At 41.1% G+C, this 23,950-nt stretch overlaps 1 protein-coding gene across 1 annotated transcript in view; it reads right to left on the reverse strand.

Annotated features, from left to right (window-relative positions):
• Positions 1–23,950, reverse strand: part of MAF1 (MAF1 homolog, negative regulator of RNA polymerase III) — an 881,579-nt gene that overhangs the window by 603,315 nt on the left and 254,314 nt on the right. Inside the window, exon 2 of the mRNA XM_044066300.1 lies at positions 15,402–15,543. Within this exon, the coding sequence (XP_043922235.1) occupies positions 15,402–15,484 (83 nt within the window). The 5' untranslated portion in view covers positions 15,485–15,543. The remainder of the gene's footprint in view (positions 1–15,401; positions 15,544–23,950) is intronic.

Consider the following 23,950-nt stretch of genomic DNA (forward strand, 5'->3'; position numbering starts at 1 on the left):
CAAATACCCTCCACCATTCCTCTACCAGTTATCACCAAAGAACAGTTGCCACTACGCTCTCTAAAGCTAAAAACATGGCTTTGATGGCATGATGAATTACAGCAGTTCTTAGTAAAAACGAATGAACAATTAATGGAATATGAATCAGAACTCATTGACCGGAAGAAAAGCAAGCTGTATAGAGATCTTCGTGATTACGAAAATAAGAGGGCGTTTCTACTGTCGACCAATCCCAAAACGCGACGGCAACGGGTTCATTTTGAACGCAAAGAAAGCCATGGAGGAACGGAAGGAGCAGCGTGTACTTCAGCAGAAAGCGGTTTGTCGCATACGGAAGGGGACACAGACAGTGAATAGTTTCCAGCTCTTCCTAACCCTGGGAACAGCAAGGGACTGAATTCTTTTCAGGATAACCGTTTCAATCGGAAACGGAGTTGGAATGGACAGGGACCCAATAGGGAAGGGTATGGGAAACAGCGTTCGAATAAAAAGGGTAAATGGGACTGAAAATGGGACTGAAATTGCTTGTGCTAATGAGATTTCTTCAAATTGTGAGTATGTGGTGAATTTATCTGGTTGCAATTTAACGCAATGTGCTTTAAATGTTTTAAATAGAGGGTTAAAGTTTGTACCCACAGTTATACCCAGGATTCACATGTTAAAAGCTGATATATTTCAGTTTAGTCGTAAACTACATTTGATGGATTTGTTTCATTACCATAACAATGAACACATCATGAGTCAGTGTGGGGGGGGTAGCGATGCTTTAGTAAAAAACACAGATGAGGAATTTTATTCTTGTAACTCAGAATTAGATACAAATGAACATAATGAGTTTGATACCAGTACTATTAAAACTATAAGTGTTTTTATGCCCCCGCAAAGTAATGAGAATATTAGATATTTTCAAAAGTCATTAACACATAATATTGAAGCTGAATTTGAAAAAGTTAAACAAAATGAAAAAAGGATACATTATAATATCTCTAAAGAGGAATGGAATTGTTTAAATGCCTTAAGCCAGGATAGTAATATAATATTCAAACCTTCTGATAAAGGAGGAAAACTGGTGGTATTAAATGTGGTTCAGTATTTAGATATGTGTTATGTACATTTGAAAAATGATGAAGTGTATGAAAAAATAGGGTTAAATGAATATCTAGAAGCCCAAAAGAATTATGAACATGTTATAGATAAAGGGTATAGATTGCAGTAGTTCTCTTACAAGGACATAAAGGAAAAGTTTAACATCAATGGCCCAAGAATGCCTTGCTTTTACTGTATACCAAAAATACATAAGAATATCTTTCCCCCACCAGAACGCCCAATAGTTTCAGCTACAAATGTTTTTTTAGAAAATATTTCAAAGTTTCTGCATATGTATTTAATGCCAGCCGTTTGTAAGTTACCATCTTATATTAAGGACGTATTTGATCTCCTGGCAAAAGTTAAGGATATACAGTGGCAAGACAATATGTATTTTATTGTAATAGATGTGGTTAGTTTGTACACTAACATAAAGCATGATGATGGATTGGCAGCCATTAAATATTTTATGGGTGATACTGATGCAGTCAAGTATATATTAGAATTGTTTGGTATATGTTTAAACAACAATATATTTGAATTTAATGGATCCATATATAGGCAAAAACAGGGCACAGCGATGGGGGCAGCTTTTGCCCCCAGTTATGCGAATATATTTATGGGGTATTTTGAGAATAAGCATATATATACCAACCCTTTTTTTAAAAAAACATGTTTATAGATATTATCGTTTTATTGATGATTTGTTATTTATTTGTAAAGGTGGACAAAAAGATGTGCAAAAGTTTTTGGAGGAGATACAGGTTAATAGTATGGGTATCAAATTTGATGGATTGCAAAATGGGCAGACAGTGCAATATTTAGATGTTTCACTAGTAGGATATAATGAAAAATTATTGCAATATCAAATACATAGAAAATTCCAAGGAGCTGGATCAGTGTTGCATGGCACTAGTCATCATCCAGCACATACTATTAAGGCAATTCCATACACAGAATTTAATAGAGTTAATAGATTGCGTAGTAACTCTATTACTAAAGAAGAGGAATACATACAAAGTTACAATAAATTTAAAGTAAGAGGTTATCAAGAACATAACCTGAAGGAAAGTTTGAAAAGGGTTAAAAATCAAGTTAAACATACAAAAGTGGGAAGAGGGACTATATCTAGTGAGTTTAAAGATGTTGTGTATTTTGTGTCTACTTTCTCTGTATTAACAGATTATGTTAAAGAACATGTGACATATAGTTGGAATTTGCTTAAAAGGGAAGTGGATTTTCTATCTGGAAAGCATATTAGTTTTTCATATAAAAGGGGTAGAAGCATCCAGGATTTTTTGGTACACAGTCGGTTTAAAATGTTAAATATGCCAATGTATACACAAGTTAATCATCAGGGAACCAAAAGATGCGGTAAGTGTATCATTTGTAGGTTTATTGTACAACAATTTGAAAAAAATAATGATATTCCTTTTACTATAAGGGGAACATATAATTGTAATTCAGCTGCAGTTGTTTATGGAATTGAATGTCCATGTAAGAAGTTTTATGTGGGTGAAACCAAGAGAACATTAGCTTGTAGAATTAAAGAGCATGTCAGGGATATTACAAATAATAAGGAAACTAGTCCTTTGGCTGCTCATTTTCATAGTCATCATGTAGGTAAAAAGGAGGGCTTAAAAGTCTCAGTGTTGGATAGCATAGAAAATAAAAAGTATTTAAATGAAAAATATATAAAACAGTTATTAAGAAAAAAAGAACTATATCTTATATTAAAATTTAATACACTCAAACCAAATGGACTAAACTATGATTGATCGTGGAAAAGTTTGTTGTAATAGTTATAGTTTTAGTAAAAAGATATCAGTTTTTTATAGTTCTGTGTTTTTAATTTTTAGTAGTTTTTTAATTGAATAATTAATTGAATTAGACTAGGGGAGTGTTCTTAAGTATACTATAAAAAGAGAAGTGAAAGCAGTGTTAGGAATCTTTTACTCTGTAAAGGAGATTTTGCCGAGGCGCTAGAGACAAGCAATTGTGCATTTTGTACTTGTGAACTCATTGAATTTCAAGTGGAATAAATTCTTCGAGGTTTGCTGCGGAGTTTTTTCTTGTGGTATAGTGCATATTTTTCGTGTGTTTGGTGTGGTCTTTGCAAATCAAGGAACTAGTCAAGTCTTCAAAAGTGAACTTTGAGGCAAAAATAGCCTCCCAAGCTAGGATAACCATAAGGGCACTTTCAGTTACATCTGCAATCTTAAAGGCAGCACTCAACAATGTGCAGAGTTAGCTGTAGACGGCATCACCCAGTCAGATGTGTCAAATATGCTGGCCAACAAATTCAGCTCAAATTTCACCTCCCCATCACCTCCGTTTACCCCCTAACAAATACCCTCCACCATTCCTCTACCAGTTATCACTAAAGAACAGTTGCCACTACGCTCTCTAAAGCTAAAAACATGGCTTTGATGGGTCCTGACAATATCCAATATACCTCTTAAATAGCTTGAAACAGGACCTATCAGCCCAACTAGGATCTCTATTTAACCAAAGTCTTCAGACTGGCTTTGTCCCTATGGTGTGAAGGACAGCAACAGTTAGTCCTCTACATAAAGTGGGACCATCAACAATGTCTTTGATGTTTAAAAGTTAAATTTTGGTGTGATGCTGTCTTAGCATCAAAAGGGGATTGTTATGGACAAAAAGAAAACCATGAACTGAAGTGCATGTGTATGTTAACAAGTTAGTGCATGTGACTGCAAGAATATTCTGAAGCTATGGAAAAGTACTGGAAAAAAACTTCTCAGTTTCTAGTACCTTAACCTGAGGCCCTGGTCTCCTTGCAGGCATGTAGCAGAATGGAAAATCAGTCCTTATTAAGACAAAATACAGACAAGTATGAAGTGTAATTTCTTCCAGCTTGGCATTTTTCTATTGGATATAGAGTAGTGGTCTGATGTATGAAATGTACCTTCCTGTTCTATTTCTATTGGATGTTATCAACAGTTTCAAAGACAAAATGTATTATCATAATAAGATTTTCTATAAAATGTTCTGCTCTTCTTTGTTCGTAGAGACATGACTTTCTGAGTACTGTCTCCCACACGTGTGTATTTCTATTTTTAATAAGAGTGTATACTTTGAACTGCCAAGAGACTGTTTGTTTAATCATTTTTTACCTTAACACCCCACCCATAACTAAGCATTTTTTACAACACCCCCCATAACTCAAACTAAATCTGGTCTGTTCTTTCTAAATATCAGTATCACAAGTATTCTTAACAAATCATCTGACTTTTAAGCTACCCTTTCACTTTACTCCCTTAGCATTGTCACAATTACTGAAACCTGTCTTAAGAACAATGACAAAAGCACAGAATTTCTACCGCAAGGATGTAACATCCTTAAGAGTTGACAGGAACAACAAATGTGAAGGTGGCGTGGCACTCGTATATAAAAACTATCTAAACATACATCTTCCCATTAACTCACCCCAACTTTCTGAACTGGAAATACTCATCTCATTCATAAACTTAACCTGAATAAGGCCATCATAGGTTCACAGGTAGGTACTAGGCTATCTGCCCGAAGGCATTTATAAGCCTAGCTGGAATGTGTTGGCTTTCGCCACCCCCTTAGATTAGTTTCCTGTGCCTCTGTCCAGCACAGCCATTGAAGTGATCCTTGGGGTAAACTTTCTGTTTCCCATCCACTCGTCAAGGTTTCTCTTGAAGAGGGTTAGTGAGGAGCTCTGCCTAATGTAGATTGGAATCTTGTTCCAGAGCATGGGAAGTCTCTGGGACAGGAATCTATCCCTCCAGCACATCCTATTTATTGACGTGGAGAGGTTTAGATCCCTGGAGCGTGTGGCTCAAGAGGATATGGTTTTCTTCAGGTGGAACATGTCCATCAATTCTGGGTTGGACATGGCCTTGTATGTCAGGCAGAGATCACCTCTGAGTAGGTAGTATGCAACTGAGTGCAGCTGGAGTTTCTTCAGTCGAGCTGCATAGGGCATCTGCTTGAGGCCAGTGATCCTCTTGGTGAGGTACTTCTGCGGTCTTTCCAGTTGTTGCAGGTGTCCTGTAAGGTACATCCCAAATGGGGCACTGTACTCTATGATGGATCTGATGAGTGATGCATAGAGGGGCCCAATGAACTCTTTCAATCTGGATGCAAACTCTTTTGTGATTAGGTGGGCCACATAGAAGGATTTTCTAACCACTTTGGTAATGTGATTATCAAAGGAGAGGTTACTATCTACTTGGGTCCCCAGATCCCTTATTCCATCTTCCGTATTTAGAGGGCTACCACCTATGTGGTAGTTTGTGGGTGCTTTGTTTTTTCCAAAGGAGATGACTATGCACTTTTTGGCATTTAGCTTGAGGCCATGGTTTTGACACCAGGTATCTGTCTCAGTGAGACCCTTTTGAAGGATCACTGTGTCAGCCGGAGAGTTAATTATAGCCCCTAGTTTGCAGTCATCTGCGAACTTGGCCAGCCATAGTCCTCCTGTGCTTGCCTGTACCTCTGAGAAGTATATGCCAAACAGGAGGGGTCCTAGGACTGAGCCCTGGGGAACGCCACTTATAACCGGTTTAGAGTCAGACCTAGCTCCCGCAACTCTTACCATGTGGGTTCTGTCAGTGAGCCAGTTGGCAACCCATCTCATGACGTAGGGGTTTATGTTCAGGCTGTTGAGCTTGTCTATAATACCTGAGGTGGGAATGGTGTTGAAGGCCTTTTGAGGTCTAGGTTGGCTGTGTGGACCACCTTTCCCTCGTCTATAGCCTTGGTAATGGTCTCAAAGAAGTCCACCACGTTTAGGAGGCATGATCTGCCCTTAAAGCCGAACTGGGTAGGGTCCAGTGTTTGGAGTTTCCCAATGTCTCTGTTAATGAGATCCATGATGATGCACTCCACAGCTTTGCAGACCAAGCTAGTCAGGCTTATAGGGCGATAGTTCCCGGGTTCCGTTGTGGCTCCACCTTTGTGGAGCAGAATAACCGTTGCTGTGTGCCACTCTGTGGGCATGTAGCCTATGGAGAGGCTGAATTTAAACAGTGTGTTTAGGTGAGGTGTTAAGTTAATTTTTGAGCGCGTGCAGAAAGCAGCCTGGGACACCATCCGGTCCCATTGATGCTGTGTTTTTGGCTTTGGAGAGGGCTGTTTTAACCTGAGTGTCTGTGATTTCAGGGGCACTACATTCTTCTGGTATAGTTATGGGCCCTTTTGGGGGGGGAGGGGGGTGAAGTTTGCACTGAACCTGTCTGCCAGGATGTTGGCATAATCATAATCATAGCAGTATATCTTCCCCCTGGCAACAATATTAAATTAATAGAAAACCTACTTAGTTGGGCATCCTCTAACTTAAATCATGAAACAGTCATACTAGGCGACTTTAATTTAGAATGGGGTACCTGCACCTCCATTAACCCCACCAATCATGTCAACCTTTTTGGTTTCACTCAACTCATTTCCACTCCAACTCAAATCGACAACCACAGCAACAAACGCTCAATACTACACTGGATACTCTCCAATCGTCCACAACTATGTTCCCATTCTGGTGGCCTTCCTGACTCCCTAAGTGACCACACCCCATCTATCTTAACAGGCACAAAACTAACTTACCCAAAAACACTATCTATAAAAATATCTGCCCAAAAAAACATTTTCCACAGATACATTCAACAACCTCCTGCAACATCACAACTAGTCCCCTTTGAAACAACTTTTCTTGGATGAGGCTGTTGCACACTTCAATCACTCCTTCCTAAACATCCTAGACACCCTTGCTCCTATTCATAGAAGATGCTGCAAGTCCACACCAACACCATGGCTAACAAAAGACAGCATAAACACTATGAAACAAAGAGCTAAAGCTTGGCACACATATCAAACCTGCAAAAATGAAGCCTCCCTCCACAAATGCTGTCAACTGCGCAACCTAGCCAAAAAACAGATTAGATCTGAAAAAATCATACTACACCACACTACAACAAAAAGAAAAACAATCCACAAAAAATCTGGCTATCCATTAAACAACTCTTAAATCCTAGACAAACCACTAACCCCATCCCCTAGCAATTTAAACCCCAACATAAGCACAGCAGCCCATTCAACACATATTTCATCAACTCTGTTCTGGCCTTAGTTAACAATTACAACAAAGACCCTCCTATCATCCCCTCAATGGCTGCCCAGCTACACATAGCCTTCTCATTTCAGCCTATCCCAACTTCTTATATCAGAAAACTTCTCCTCCAACTAAAACCCACTAAACTAGCTGTAGCTCAACTCCCAAGTGAACTTCTTTGACTAGCATCAGATTCTGTCTCCTACCCTATCTCCATACTAATAAATCATTCAATCATTTTACATTATGTACCAAAACTCTGGAAAATGTCCCATATAATACCCCTACACAAAGGTGGTCAAGCCACCGAGTTATCCAGCTACAGACCCATTGCCATACTCACCCCTCTTAGCAAAATACTAGACAAATGCATACACTCTCAACTACTGTCCTCCCTCATACAAAACAACCTCCTCTCCAACTCCCAACACGGTTTCAGACCTACATAGCACCACCAACTCTTAAGTTTCACTAACACAATCAACGATCAATCACCATAGAAATAGTAACCAACACATCTCTTCCATCTTATTAGATATGTCAAAAGCATTTGATACTGTAGCACATCAATCTATTCATCTCTCTCTAGCTTCCATTACCTAGTTCCACAGCTATTTAACTGACTGACAAAAATCAGTGATATGGAACAATGACATCTCCACACTTCTACCCATCACTACAGGAGTCCCGCAAGACTTTATTCTTGCCCCCTACTGTTCTCTATCTTTACAAACAGCCTTAGCTCCACCTCTCCCCATGTCACAATTACACAATATGTAAATGATTCCATTGTCATCTGCACAGCCTACCAGACCTCCTATCCAAGACTCAATCTGCTTTCACAGAAATAGAACCTTTCCTAAAAAAAAAGACAACTCATACTAAACCCAAATAAGACTAAGCTTATATTTTAAAATAACAACCCCCCAAGCCCCCTTTCATCAATTCAACAACTGGAGAGGCTGCAAAAGTACCTCACAAGCAGGATCCTAGGCCTTAAACACTTGTCCTATATGGACAGACTCAAAAAACTCCAACTATTCTCTGTCACGTATCACCTACTTAGAGGCGATCTCTGCTTGACTTAACAAAGCCATGTCTGACCCAGCTCTGTCAGAAATGCTACATCTAAAGAAATCCCAATCCCTCCACATCACACGCTCCAGAGACCTCAACTTCATTACCACAATTAATAGAACATGCTGGAGGGACAGGTTCATAACCCAGAGGCTGCCCATGCTATGGAACAAACTTCCCATACATGTCAAGCAGAGCACCTCGCCGACCCTCTTCAAGAGAAATCTTGATGAGTGGATGGGAAAAAGAAAATTCAACCCGGGGATAACACCAGTGGCTCTACTTGACAGAGGGACTGGGAACTAAGGTTGGATGGCACTGTGCCAGGGTAATCCTATGGCTAGGCTTGTAAAGGCCCCAGGGCCATTAGCCTAGTACACACCTATGAACCTATGAACATACTCTCATCCAATGGCACTATAATAGAACCAGTAGATGGCACAAAGTTACTTGGTATCACAATAGACTGCAGCCTGAAATATGACAAACACAGCGCCCTCACCATTAAAAAAGTACATATTAAACTCGGACGTCTATATAGGTTTAGAACATTCCTCACTCCATCAGCTAGACAAGAAATTGCCAGAACACACCTCCTCTCCACACTACTATACACCTCACCCATTTTCCCAAATCTCAGAAAGATTGACCTGTCTAAACTTGAAACATGGTACCACAAAATCGCTCATTTTGCTGCTGGCCTACACAATAGAATCCACCACTGTACTGCTCTGAAACACGTACACTGGCTTGACCTTCTAAATTTACTAACACTCAACCATCTAACTACTGACCACAGCATCCAATACTAACCTAACGCCTGTCCTACTCTAACACACCTAGTACATCCTTACAACACTACTCGCTCCCTCCACTCCTCTAATAAATTGCTATTACAAGTTAGGAAAGCCAATAACTCTTTTGGTGAATGCTTATTTTCATGTCAAATAGCAAAAATGTGGAACCACACTCCTCAACTCATAATTAATACCCCCTCCACTTCTAAATTCAAACTCCTTCTTAAAGAACATTTAACCAACAACTTGTTCTGTTCCTGTATCACCCCTGGATAATTCTATCTCCATATCGCTCTGTCCTGCTATACAACTTATCTTTACTCTGTCCAAGCAAGCTTCTTGTATCTATGAATACTGATTTGTATATAGAACATGGTTGATTTTATTAATTGTACAAGATCTTACTGCATACAGGCATACCTGTTTTTTGCTTAACTACAACTTTTTACATAATGTATTTTTTACTAACATGTTCATAGGTAGGTACTATGCTATTGGCCCTACGGCCTATATAAGTCTAGCCAAAAAGGTACCCTGGCTTTCGCCACCCAAGAAAATTATTTTCCTGTGCCCCTGTCGAGCAGAGCCGCAGAAATGATCCCCGGGGTAAATTTCCTATCGCCCATCCAATCATCAAGATTTTTCTTGAAGAGTGCTAATGAGGAGCTTTGTTTGATATAGATAGGTAGTTTGTTCCAGAGTATGGGAAGTCTTTGGGACATGAATTTATCCCTCCAGTATGTTCTGTTTATTGTTTTGACAAGGTTTAGGTCCCTAGAGCGTGTAGCTTGGAGGGATTGGGATTTCTTTAAGTAAAGCATGTCCAACAGCTCCGGGATTGGCATAGCTTTGTATGCTAGGCAGAGATCACCTCTGAGTAGGCAATATGCGATGGAGTAAAGCTGGAGTTTTTTGAGACGGTCTGCGTAGGGCATCTGTTTGAGGCCGGTAATCCTCTTTGTGAGGTATTTCTGCGGCCTTTCCAGTTGTTGTAGATGTCTTGTGAGGTACATACCAAAAGGGGTGTTGTACTCTATATATAGGTCTAATGAGTGATGAGTAGAAGGGAACAATGACCTCTTTTTCCTGGATGAGAAGCAGTTTGTGATGAGGTGTGCCATGTAGAAGGATTTCTGGACTACTGTGGCAATGTGATTATCAAAGGAAAGATTACTGTCCACTTGTGTTCCAAGGTCTTTTATCACACTTTCGGTGTTAAGTAGACTACCGCCTATGTAGTAGTTCATGGGTGCAGAGTTTTTAACAAAAGGGAAGACAATGCACTTTTTGGCACTGAGCTTGAAGCCATGACTTTGACACCAGGCATCTGTCTCAGTGAGGCAATTTTGCAGGATGTCTACATCATTTGGAGTTTCGATTATGGCTCCTAGTTTGCAGTCATCTGCGAACTTCATTAGCCAAAGACCTTCTGTGTTAACCTGTACTTCTGAGAAATAGATACTTCTGAGAAGTAGATATCAAACAGGAGAGGACCCAGGACTGAACCCTGTGGTACTCCACTTGTCACTGGTCTGAAGTTGGATTTGGAGTCTGCTACTTTCACAGTGTGGGTTCTGTCAGTGAGCCAGTTGGCAACCCATCTTGTGACATAGGGATTTATACCTAGTTTAGTGAGTTTATCTATAATTCCAGAGTGGGGAATGGTGTCGAAAGCCTTGGCAAGATCTAGATAGGCTGTGTGAACCACCTTACCCTCACCTACGGCTTCGATGACCGCTTCAAAGAAGTCTATCGGGTTTAGGAGACATGATCTGCCTTTTACAAACCTGAACTGGGTGGAGTCCAGAGTTTGGAGATTACCAATGTCACTGTTTATAAGTTGCACGATGATACGTTCCATATCCTTGCAGATCAGGATAGTCAGGCTAATGGGGCAGTAGTTCCTGGGGTCCGTGGTGGCTCCCCCTTTGTGCAGTGGGATAACCATTGCTGTGTGCCATTCAGTGGGCACAAAGCCTGAGGTGAGGCTATGATTGAACATGGTACTTAGGTGGGGTGCCAGTTCCTTCTGTAGTTCATGTAAAACGCAGCCTGGGATGTTGTCAGGTCCCATGGATGCTGTGTTCTTGGCTTTGGAGAGTGTGTTTTTTACCTGTGCAGCTGTAATTACAGGAACTTTGCATTCTTCTGGTATAGAGATGGGCCCTTTAGGGGGTGAGAGGGGGGTAAAGTTAGCATGGAACCTATCTGCCAGGATGTTGGCAATATTAGTTGGTTCTGTACATTTAGTGCCATTGTGCTGTAACTCAGAGCAGATCTGAGTGTTGCAATTAAGATTCTTGACATAGTTATAGAATGCTTCATGGTTGTCTTTAGAATCAGTGGCGATTTTGCTTTCATAACTAGCTTTGAAGGATTTTATGAGAGATCTCAGCTTTTTACAGAGGCTGACCAGGGAGTTCCTCCAATCATGAGATTTTACTCTTTTTTGAAACAGTTTCTTTCTTCTAATGTAGTTTTTTTATGGCAGGGGACCACCAGATTGGCTTCATTTTTTTAGAAGACAGCATCTTGGTTCTGTTAGGGATTGCACGACCCATGCACTCGTGTAAGTGCTTATAAAGTGCATTTGTGTAGGATTCAGCAGTCGTACCGCTATTGTCCGTCTGCTCGTATTCCATTTATTTTTATTCTGTCTAGATATATATATACATATATATATATATTCACATACACACACATATATATATATATATATATATATATATATATATATATATATATAGGAGCACTTTATAATCTCGAAATACTGAAATGTCGAATTTCAGTATCTTGAGACTATAAAGCCGAATGTTTACAATAGCGAAAGTTCATAATCGCGAATTCGAATATCTCAAATTCGCGGTTATGGCCTTACGCTATGTAATGTCCGGGATTGTGTGTTGATGGTGTGTGGTGCCGTGTGTAGATCTAGGTGTTATGCCAGATAAGTGAGTGTTTTGTAAGAGTTTTGAGTGGGAGTTAGAGTGTATGTGAGTGTGCTGATATGTTTGATGTGTGTGTGAGGGACTGGAGAATGTGTGTGTGAGTTTGCTTTTTTTTTCCTGTTTGTGTGATCCCGGAGTTAGTATATATAAGTAGGGGCAATGTGTGTATGAGTTGCGTATGTGTGTAGTTTTGTTTGTTTATGTTGTGATGTGGGTGTTGTGGTGTATGTATGGTGTAGTGTGCGCAATTTGTTCGGTGTTTTGTATTTCGCAGTTTTGGGTTTGGGGTTTTGTTGTTTCGGTGTGTTTTGTGGATTCGGTTTCATGGTCTCGAGATACTGAAATTCGATATTTCAGTATTTCGAGATTATGAAGTGAATCCATATAAATATATATATATATATATATATATATATATATATATAGATATAGATATAGATATATATATATATATATATATAGATATAAAAATCGCTCATTCTGATAGCCTCTTTTTCCTTTTTGGGGGCTCCCCCCCAAGTCTCTGATGAAAAGGGGCCATTGGCTCAGTAAGATTAACCTGGCAAACAAATGTAAAATAAATAAAAATAATAAATAAAATAAATAAATAGGGAATCATAAATTCACTCCTGTGGTGGTGCTCATGCCCCTTATGGACAGAGGCAGTTTGTAAAATGTTCACAGGCATATGCACAAACCTAAGCCATCATGTATCATTAAGTGATTGAAAATCGGGTAATAATGGCTAGGCTTGTAAGGGCTTTTGAGTTGTTAGCCTAGCAATCTTCTAGGAATCCTATTTGTTTCCCAGTAATGGGGAGTCACCATGTCCACTGGTGTGAGAGACACATTCTGTGGGGCCATTATACTGGTAGACATCAAGGGTACTTCTGCCTTGCTAACATTCTGGTTATAAGGGCATTTTTGTTAAGCCCAAACCTCTTTCCTGGCAATGAGGTAGGTCTGGCACCACAAGGGCTGTCTATGCCCTTCTGCCCATGCATGCAGGCTCCTACACAAGCATAAACAAGGGCTGCCATGACTGCCCTGGGCAATCACATCCATGTCTTATCTACATAATTTCCATATCCTGACAAGTTTCCACTCCTCCAGCAAATGCTGTGTAATTACAACAATGAGGCAAGATGGCCATGACCATCAGCTCTAACTCTGTAGGACTGGCATGTCCATCCTACCCGCCTGCTCCATCAGGTATCTGAGCCGCTAACTGAACTTGGGTGACTTAGGCTGAGGTCAGGCATTATCCCTCCATGCCACGGCTTAGACCCGAAATAACAGTAAAAAAAAAACTTAAGTGTCAATACCCACCCTCAGTGACAGCAATTGCAAAAAAAAAAAAATACTAATTTGTTCAATCTACAAAGTTCTGAGAGACAGTTTCTCTTGGTAGGCTTGTCTATCCACAAATTACATATTCTTCTGTGTCACAAGCTTGCAAAAATCAGACTCATGTCTGCTGCGGCCTCTACTTTTGCAATCCCAATATAAATGCTTTCTCAATATCAGCATCACCTATATGTTAATTTCCTGATCTAGGTTGCATTGACTAACTTCAGTCAAAATACATGGCTTAATCAAATATAATTGATCTCCTTATAATTCCTCTTCCAAATGCTCTACCTACCTATATGCTCCTACTCTCCATTTATCTACTCTCTCTTTTCAAATTCTGCACAATCACATCTGACATCCTACATTAGCTTCTCTATCTTTTCCTGGCTCACTTAACTCCCTGATTTCATCTACCTCTCTTATGTGACGTCATTCCACCAAATTACTAGCAAATCCTATAAACTGTTTTACATATTACCATCCTCCAAACTCTGAGTGCATGCTGTGCTTTCCCTCTTTTTAAATTTTCACTCTACGATTCATGTCACTGCATGGTATGTAGTACAAATAGAAAAAATGTTATTTTACTATCTGTGTATGCTTAAAACATCACTGCCACTCACAGTCATTTCCATCACTAGACGAGTTAGGCAGTTACCTACGACCTGTGGCGGGGGGGGGGTAGCGCTGGCCAGGGTGGTTTCGCATTTACTCTTCAATTAATTAAAAAAAAAAGAAAAGAAAATTTAAAAAGTTCTTCTTAAACATCATGGCATTGGCTTATTTAAAAAGATACACGTGCACTCTGCATCCATGCATGCATCTTTAATACACTGCATACCAACGCCAATGTAATGTAAACACATTCTGCACTTCCTGCTGTGTGAGACAGGGGCTCGCAGAGTTTAAACTTGCAGTAGCCATTCCAAAAAGTGTGTGTGTGTGTGTGTGTGTGTGTGTGTGTGTGTGTGTGTGTGTGTGTGTGTGTGTGTGTGCGCTCATTTATGTGTGTGCCTGTATGTGTGTGTGCTAGCACACGCATCCCTTAGTTAAGGGGGGAGGGTTGATCAATTAACTTATTCAGGCTCAATCTCTGTATCTTAGTTTTAGAAGAGAACAGCTTGAATCCTCTACACCAACTACCAGACTGCTGAAGACAAGTGTGAGTCACAGTGCCTTTTCAAGGAATTGTGAGTTTCAGTGCATTTTCAAGGAAATGTGAGCTTCAGTGCACTTTAAATGAATTGCGAGTTTGATGGGAAGAGAAGTTTACTAATCCTCATGCTGTTTTTAATGTGCGACTGTTTTGTTTAGCAAATGACAGTCAGTGTTTGTGCTAGTAGAACAACAGGTAGCATACTTGCCTTTGGTGCAGAAGGTTGTGGGTTTTACTCCCACACCATGTAGATGGATTGATGATACTGTGGTGCACTTTAAGAGGGAACAGATGTACTGCACTCCTGAGTGTGTCCTCCTTTGGAGATGCCTTGTTACTATGTCATGTTGCTGGCTTGCCAGTCATTCCCTGCTGCACTATTACCAGCTTAACTACTTTTTTTACTGTAACATAAGCAATTCATTCTTCAAGGGCAGCAGATATTGAATTTGTAGATGAAATACTGAAATGTAAAGTTGTTTACTGTTCATGCTAAGTCTATCTTTATTCTGAGACTGTATTATTTGTTTATCAAAACGCTATCAGTGTTTGTGCTTTAAAATTTGAAATAAAAGTTTTAAATTAATTCCAAATACCTGTAATCACTCTAGACGTAAAAAAGAAAATGGTATGCACAGATAGGTTTGAGCAGTGTTTATGGTAACCACGGAGAAATAGCCAAGTGATGGGACACTGGAATGGCTGGAGGAGAGGGGCTGATCCATTATTCTGCCTAGGGCCCCATTTGACCATGATCCAACTCTGCTGCCTCTACTGATTGTTTATCCACCTGTGCTAAACCTGAACTGGATCAGCTTTCTACCCCAGTTAAACAAAAATTGCAAAATAAAAATAAGATAAATGCAGTCCCAGTTTAGACTCACCTGCCAATGATATAAGCATCCCCCATCTCGGTAGTCAGTTGTGAATTTATTGCTTCAAATCGCGAGTTTTCCAGTAACTTCATTTCAGCTCTTATTACTATAACGTCAACCCAAAAAGTAGTCTTCAGCTTTTTTTACCTTCCTAATAACAAAACAAGGAGAGAATAAATTTTGTTTACAATCTTAAAAGACATGTCAAACAACTTTATTATCACTTAAGAGAATGTGTAATCTACACTTATAACAATACCGGTAACCTGGTAGATGGAAAACGTAGAGTGATCTTTTAATTATCACTAGAGACATAGATGACATACACATGGCCCAAACAATGCAAGCCAGCACATCACTCAACTGTCCAGATTTTCAGAAAACGTCAACATTTTTGTCAAAAACTACTGGTCTGTTCCTCAAAATTTGACGTTTCTAGCAAACCACCGAGGAATTAAATGATTTAACAATGGCAGACATTAGAGTTTTAAACTTCATAACCTTCAGAAAATACATAATACAAGTAAAACCTGTTATTCTAATAACTTTCTAAATTTATAAGAGCAATATACAAAATCTTTCCCGTGTTTTAGGCATTTGTCCCCCCATTATTTTTGGCTTTGTCTAGAATTCTTGCACTATGAAATTTGAGAGATGTGCAACTGTAGTTAACATCAGAAGTATAAAAAAGGCACTGTAGTAGAAAAACAGCTGCAGTCCGAAATGATGAAATGAAAAACAAAAACAAAATTAACAACTATTATCTCACAAGAAACTAGACCGTTGACATAACACAATAAATTCTGAGAGTCAGGAAAAAGTGTATTACATAACCAGTGAAACCAACCTCAGAGTACTGTCAAAAAGAAAAAAAAAAGACATACTCCTGTGAACTGACTTAATGCCTGTCCAGGAAAACTTAAAGATTTGTGAATGTTTATTAAATCAGTCCAAATGTGAGGAAATCTGGGGACAACTTTTAGAAACTGGACACTAGCTTATGCAATATAACCTCAAATCAAAAACACCAAACTATTATATGAATAACATAACAGTCATTTTCAACACAGGTAGCCAGTCCCTTTTAGTGTCTTTGAAATCTGCTTAGACTTCTGATTTCCACAAATAAATAATACAGTACAAAACTAAATTAACATTTACCTGTTATTTGTTTTAATGGTATTCATCTCAGGCACTACTCTATTTACCAGAAGTGTCTAAAATCATTACATTAGGTATGTCTCCAAGCATACCTCTCAAATGACAGATTTTTGCCTCATATTTTTGGTCTGCTCCTCATAAAATTTGTGAATTCCTGGCAAATCAAGTCTGAAGTCACTAAATAATCGCACACATTTGAGTTTCATACTTTATCATTTCATCCACCCACAACCCCTTTTGCCCATTTTTGAACACTGGGACAGGATGTCACTTCAACAGTATCAATCATCTACAGCCAAGGTTGACACTGCTACGTGGCTAGCACTGCTGCGGGTCATAAAGTTTCATACTTATATATTTCATACTTTATATCCTTCAGAAAATGCATGCTGAAGTACAGTTGTGTACACTTACCATAAATGTAGATGTTAGAGTGTATTCACTGTTGCAGTCATCACATCTGGGTTATCTGCCTGCAGGTAGCCCTCAGCCAGCCTGAATACCAGTCTTCGGATTACTGCATCGGATACGGTCTCCTCTTCCATGACGTCAGGTCGTCAGGGGGTATAAAACATGCAGTCAATGCCATTACATTAGTTTTTCTTGCCCCAGATGTCAGGTACCCCCACAACAGGAAGCAATTAAATGGTATGGTAAACCCCCATTAGAAAGTAAATACACAAGAAAAAATAAATATACCAACCAAAAGAAGAGGTAGAGTCCAGAAAATTCAGGGGGCTGGAGGGAGGGTAACCAGGACTGCAACAGTGAATACACTCGAACATCTACATTTATGGTAAGTGTACACAACTGTACTATGTTCTTCGTGTTTCACTGTTGCAGTCATCACATTTGGGTTGATTCCCAAAGCTAAGGAAGGGAGGAGGAAGTTACAGAGCAGTAAGGCCAGCTATTAATCCCTGCAAGACTGCAGTGACAAATCCAGCTCTGGATTTAAAAAAGATAGGCAAGTGGTAATGCTTGGTGAAGGTATGTACAGAGCTCCAGATGGCAGCTTCAAGGATGTCCCTGGTAGGGACCCCTCTGAGAAATGCCACAGAGGTAGATGCAGCCCTGGTGGAATGTGATCTTATCCCCTGTGGGGTAGGTTTTCCATGGTGCTTGTAGCAGAAATGAATGCAATGGGCTTCCCCTTTTGAAATGGCCTTCCCCTCTGCACCTGCAGCAAAGCTAACTAGCAGCTGCTCAGATTTTCTGATAGGCTTAGTCCTGTCCAAATAGAATCCAAGTTGTCTGTGCACGTCCACAGAATGCAGTATTTGTTCCCCTTTGTTTTGTGGATTAGGGAAAAAAGTAGGCAAATGAATGGACTGATTTAGGGCCACAGAAGACACCACCTTGGGCATAAACGAAGGATTAGTCCCGAGGGAACCCTGTCTGCATGGAAGACAATGAAGGATTCCACTACCATGAGGGCCTGTAATTCAGACACTCTTCTTGCTGAAGTGATGGCTAGAAGGAAGGCTGTTTTCCAAGAAAGGAATTTCAACTCTGCTGTAGCAGCTGGTTCAAAGGGGGGAAGTCCCAGGCTGGAGTGGGAGCTCTCCTGAGGGGTCTTACATTTTTGTTCCTCTAAGGAATTGCTTTAGCAAGGGGTGAGAAAAGAGGGGTGGCTCAGTATTACAATGTGCTGAGATGGCAGAGGCATGAATTTTAATTGACAAGAAGGACAGGCCCCTGTGGAGCATTTCTGTTAAGTACTGTAGAATATGAGGTAAGCTGGGCACCGTTATGCCCATCCCCTGAGCCAGGCTCCAGGAGCAGTATCCTTTTCTACTTTTCAGCATAGGATTTTCTAGTACTAGGCCTCCTTGCCGCCAGAACGACATCCAGTACCTGCTAACTGAGGGATGCTAAGGGAGAGCTCAAGGGATGAGTCAGGCTGCAAGGTTCAGGGTTAGAAGCTGAGGGTGCAGGATCCTGCCCTCCTGCTGGGACAGCAGGGAAGGGGTCTGAGACAGATGCCATAGTTGTAGCAGTGTCATACTGCACAAGAGGTGGTACCAGTGCTGATTTGGCCAGTCTGGGACAATCACTATTGTCCTTGGCTTGTCCTGTTTGATCTTTAGTAGAACCTTCGAGAGGAGAGGCAGAGGGGGAAAGGCATAAACTGAGAGGCTTTCCCAGGTAAAGGACAGGGCATCCCCTTTCCAAGCTTAGCTGTGGTGAGTTCTTGTGCAGAATTTGTGCAATTGGTAGTTCTGAGGGGAGGCAAACAGGTCTACCTCGAGTCCCCCATTTGTTCCTCAAGAGGTTGAATATTTTGGGTTCCAGTTTCCATTTGTGTGGGTCCATAAGATTTCTGTAAGTCGTCTGCCAGTGAATTTAGTTTGCCTGGCAGGAATTGAGCTTGCAGGTGTACTTGGTAGCTCAAGGCTGTGTTCCACAGAGCCATGGCTAGTCTGCAGAGAGGATACGAGTGGGTTCCCCCCTGCTTGTTTATTTACCACATAACTGTGGTGTTTGTCTGTCTTTACCAATAGTTGTCCTGGAAGAATACGGTCTTTGAAAGCTGTCAGAGCATTCTGTACAGCTAACATTTCTTTTTGATTGAGATGCAGGTGCATCTGTCTCGGGGTCCATTTTCCCTGCCATGTGAGCCCACCCATGCATAGTCTGATGCATCTGTTGTTAGGGTTTGGGCAGCAGGGGGTAGAATAAAAGGGAGTCCCTTGTTGTGGTAGCAGGCATCTGCCCACCAGAGGAACTCTGTCTTGATACAAGGAATGATATTGTATTTAGAACTCAACTATCTTCCTTTTTTGCATTAACAATGTTCATATGTCTGTTATGTACCTGGAGCTTTTCTCCCCGGGCCTCCGCTGAAAATGGACATGTATCCAGTCGGACTCTCCCGGTTAACAAATGTAAAATAAAATAAAATAAAATAAATAAATAAAAAATAAATAATTGTTTCCAGTTCCTGAGAATGTTGACACCACAGGCTTTTTAGATACCACTGGAGTTTCCTCATATGCAGTCTCGCATATGGAATTAGTAAAATGCAAGAGACCATGAAGCCCAGGGCTTGCAGGATTTTCCTTGCAGATAGCTGGGGTTTTGTGGCCAATAGTTTGAAGTAGGTTGTCAAATAAACTTTTTTCTCTGCAGTGAGGAATGCCATCTGGGAAGTTGTGTTCAAGCTTGCTCCCAAGAATACAATCTGTTGGCAGGGTACTAGGTGAGATTTCTTTTCATTGATGGTGTACCCCAGTGAGGTTAGAAGTTTCTTTACAAATGCCAGGTGTTGTAATAGCAAGTCCTGGCTTTCTGCCTGAATCAGACAATCGTCCAAGTATGGGTAAATCTGAATATTTCTCTGCCTGCAAAATGCAATGGCTGAAGCTAGATACTTTGTGAATACCCTGGGCGCAGTAGATAAGCCAAAGGGAAGTGCAGAGAACTGATAGTACATGGAGTCAGACCTGAAGCGTAGGTATTTCCTGCAAGATTCCCTTATTGGGATGTGCAGGTAAGCTTCCTTTAAGTCTAGGGTTGCCAAGCAGGCATCCCTGGCTAGCATGGGCAGAAGCTGTTGCAGCGTTAGCATTTTGAATTTTGGAACTACCAGAAAGGTGTTGAAAATAGAGAGGTCCAGGACAGGATACCAGGAGTTGTGTTTTCTGGGCACCAGAAAAAGTCTTGAATAAAAACTTTGTCCCCTTTGTTCTGCTGGGACAGGCTGAATAGCCCTGATATTGAGAAGAGAAAGAAGCTGCTGTTGGGCCTCTGCCCATTGATATGGGGGTAGGTCTGGCCAACCATTTGGGGTTGGTAGGGTGTGGAAGTGGAATCTGTATCCTTGAGAAACTATGTTCAAAACCCATTCGTCCTGGGTAATGAATTCCCAGTTTTTTGCATGCAGGGAAAGCTTTCCTCCTAAGGGAGCAGATAGAAGAGCAGGGCTTGGAAGGGTTAAGGTTAGGTCATAGTGCCATTTTTTCATAAGGGGGTGGCTTACTATTCCCTGCTTTGGAAGTACGAGCCCCCCACTGCTTAGGTCTGTACGTAGCCTGAAACTGTAGCCTAGGTGGTCTGCTGTTCCTGGGTTTGGACTGAAAAGACCTAGAAGGGACTGGAAAGGACCAGTTCTTTGAAGGCCAATGCCTACTGAATCTGGGAGGCTGTACATGTAAGAAATCTTTAACAGTTTGCATAGATTTAGCTTTTTCCTCCATCCTTTTGAGGACGACTTCTACTTTGTTGCCAAAGAGGCGGTCCTGGTGTAAGGGAGCATCCAGTAATTTAGCTTTTACATGATCTGGCAAGTTTTGTTCGTTAACCCAAGCATGCCCTCTAAGTACAAACCTAGTGACAGCAGCCCTGCAAGATGCTTCTAAAGCGTCAAAACCACATTGCAAAGTATGTTTACCAACTTGTTCTGCAGAATGCAATAAATCCTGTAATTCTTTGTGTTCAGTACAGTCAGGAATCAATGTCATTTTCTGTTTAAGCAGCCCCACAACATGCTGCTGATACTTTAACATATGAAACTGGCAATTTAAAGCACTAATGGCCAAAGTAGCAGAAGTGTATACCTTCTTACCCCATCTGTCTAAGGCACTAGAATCTTTCTCAGAAGGGGTAGGACTGTTGGCAGTAGTTGCCTTAATGCCTTTTGGTCCTTGGGAAATGGTCTCTGGATCTGCAGAAGGATTCTTGAAGAGGAACTTGTGAGAGACAGGTACTCTAATTCCTGTCAGGCTTTCTGGGAGCTGGAGGTAAAATGTCTGGGAAAAGGCTAGATTCCAAGAAAGCATCATCTACAATGTCCAGAACAGGAGGGATAGCTAAAGGCCTGTGTTGAGGTAGGAGTAAGAATTCCCTAAGTCTCTTTTTGGAGTCGGAGTAATCCTGGTTTTCCCAGCGGAAATGCTCCCTAAGAGTGTGCAAGGTTTCACCGAAAGAAAAATCTTCTGGAGGGGAAGCAGACAGAATGGAATCTTCTGCATCAGAATCCTCATATGTGGATAAGGGCAAATCCTGGTAATCAGAAGGAGCAGAAATATCAGATTCCTGATCAGAAGGATCAGAAGGAAAATCAGTTCTAGGTCTCTTACAGGGGGAAGGCTGGCTTCCCCTAATTAAGGTAATAAGGTCTTCAGCCATTCTAAGCATTTTCTTTTAGGCATATAGGCCTGAGCCTGCGGTTTGGTCGTCAGTTTTCTAGGCATGGTGCGAGTTTTAGGCCAGGAAGAAAACAATGGAGTTGGTTTAAAATGCAAGTCTGTAGGCCTGAATACACCCTCAGAAGCCGGTGCCTGCACAGCAGCTCCGGACCCATCCAAGGTAGAGACATCTGCAGGTTCCATAATCGAAGAAGCATCTTGCGGCATACCGGACTACGAATGGGTCTCGGTAGAGGCCTGCGAATCTGAAGTAGCGGGTATCAGGGGCTGCGAAAATGCCTCACTGAGTACCGGCGGACTGGCAACTAGCTTAACGGAAGCTTCATCGGCAGTTTTGAACCTATGCGGTCTGTCTCTTCTATCCTTATGTTTTTTTGGAATATTGGTAATCGGATGGCTTAACGAAGCCATTTTGGAGTACTGAGACAGAGTACGAAAGTAATTGGCTGCAAAGATAGCCAGATGACGAATAGTTCAGGGGTTGAACAAGGTACAAAACAGACAGTGAGGGACGTTGTGGTATGGGCCTAAACAGGGGATGCAGTACGAATGAAAATCTCCATGAGGTATTTGCTTTGCACAGATAAGACAATTGTTAACTTTTACCGACATCGATTGGTCCAAGAAAAAGAATCTCCAATGGGGTACTTATCTTTTTTGAAGACTTTGGATCTGAAACTCGAAAATGAGAAGTTATGTACCTACCATAACATTCCATGTTAGTTGTCTTCTCTCGCCTTCTTTCTTGCTTGATGGGTTCGGAGCCGATCCTCGGCTCCGACTCGGCACTTGCTAAGCTCGAGAGTCACTTTTACCAGCTCGAGGCAGCCCCATATCCTATGATGCAAGGCGGAAAGTACCCAGATCTCGTTTGATAACAAAAGGGCAATAGCACCTAGCATAAAAACTTCCCAAAGGAAGAAAGAAGAAGAGAAAAACCTGCAGAATGGTAGAAGGACCAGCTCTGTATGGTCTACAGAACTATCATTCTTTGTAGAGAAAGGTCTGTCCAGGCCTGGGGGAAGGAGGGAGGGTCGCAAGAAAGAAGGCGAGAGAAGACAACTAACATGGAACGTTATGGTAGGTACATAACTTCTCAATGTTAAGTTGTCAATCTCGCCTTCATTCTTGCTTGATGGGACCGCGTCCCTAGCACCTCTATCCTGGGTGGCTCAATGGAACAGACTCTTGAGGACTGTAGAGCCAAAACTGGCTCTGTCCCTGGAGGCCAAATCCAATTTGTAATGGGAAACAAAAGTATGAGGAGTGGCCCAAGTGGCCGCTGCACAAATAGTGTCTAAAGGAAGTCTAGCTTGAAAGGCTGTAGAAGTAGCTAAGCTTCTGGTTGAATGTGCTTTAGGTTTTGAGCACAGCTGTTTTCCCCTGAGCCGATAAATTTCAGAGATGACAGAAGAAAGCCATCTAGACAAGGTCACGTTTGAGACAGGAAGGCCTTTCTTGTTATCAGCATAGGAAACAAAGAGTTGATCGGATTTCCTGAATTGTTTAGTCCTGTTCAAATAATATCTGAGTTGGCGGTGGACATCAAGATAATGTAGTTTTTGTTCCGATCTGTTTGAATAGTTTGGAAAAAATATAGGGAGATCAATGGCTTGATTCAAATTAGTCTTTGAGGCGACCTTAGGCAAAAAGGTCGGGTTAGTTCTCAATGATACTCTGTCTTTGTGGAAGACCAAATAGGGGGGGCGAACAGATAATGCATGAAGTTCAGACACCCTCCTAGCAGATGTAATAGCTACCAGGAATAAAGTTTTCCATGAAAGAAATTTCAGGGAACAAGAAACAGCTGGCTCGAAGGGGGGAAGAATCAAGGATGCCAGCACTAAATTCAGGTCCCATTGAGGAGGAGGACTCCTGACTGGAGGCTTCAGGAGGAAAATTCCTTTCAAGAAGGCTCTACAAAGCCTGTGGGACATAATGTTGTGATCTGCGAACCCGACATGAAAGTTCGAGATAGCAGCCAACTGAACTCTAACTGTGGAAGAAGAGGAACCCGCATGAAAAATCTCCGCTAAGAAATCCAAAACTGCTTGAACTGGAGCAGTGAAGGGATCAATATTCTTGGCTTTAGCCCAATAAGAGAAACGTTTCCATTTGCTTGTATAAATCCTCCTGGTAGAGGATTTTAAGGAAGCTACTAGGATGTCTCTAACAGGGTTAGAGATCATAGGAAGCCTGGCTAAGGAAGGAAGTGGAGCAACCATGCTGTGAGGTTGAGAGAAGGGA

The sequence above is a fragment of the Protopterus annectens genome, chromosome 3.part1, assembly GCF_019279795.1.
Source record: "Protopterus annectens isolate FY-2018-M chromosome 3.part1, PAN1.0, whole genome shotgun sequence".
Taxonomy (NCBI): domain Eukaryota; kingdom Metazoa; phylum Chordata; order Ceratodontiformes; family Protopteridae; genus Protopterus; species Protopterus annectens.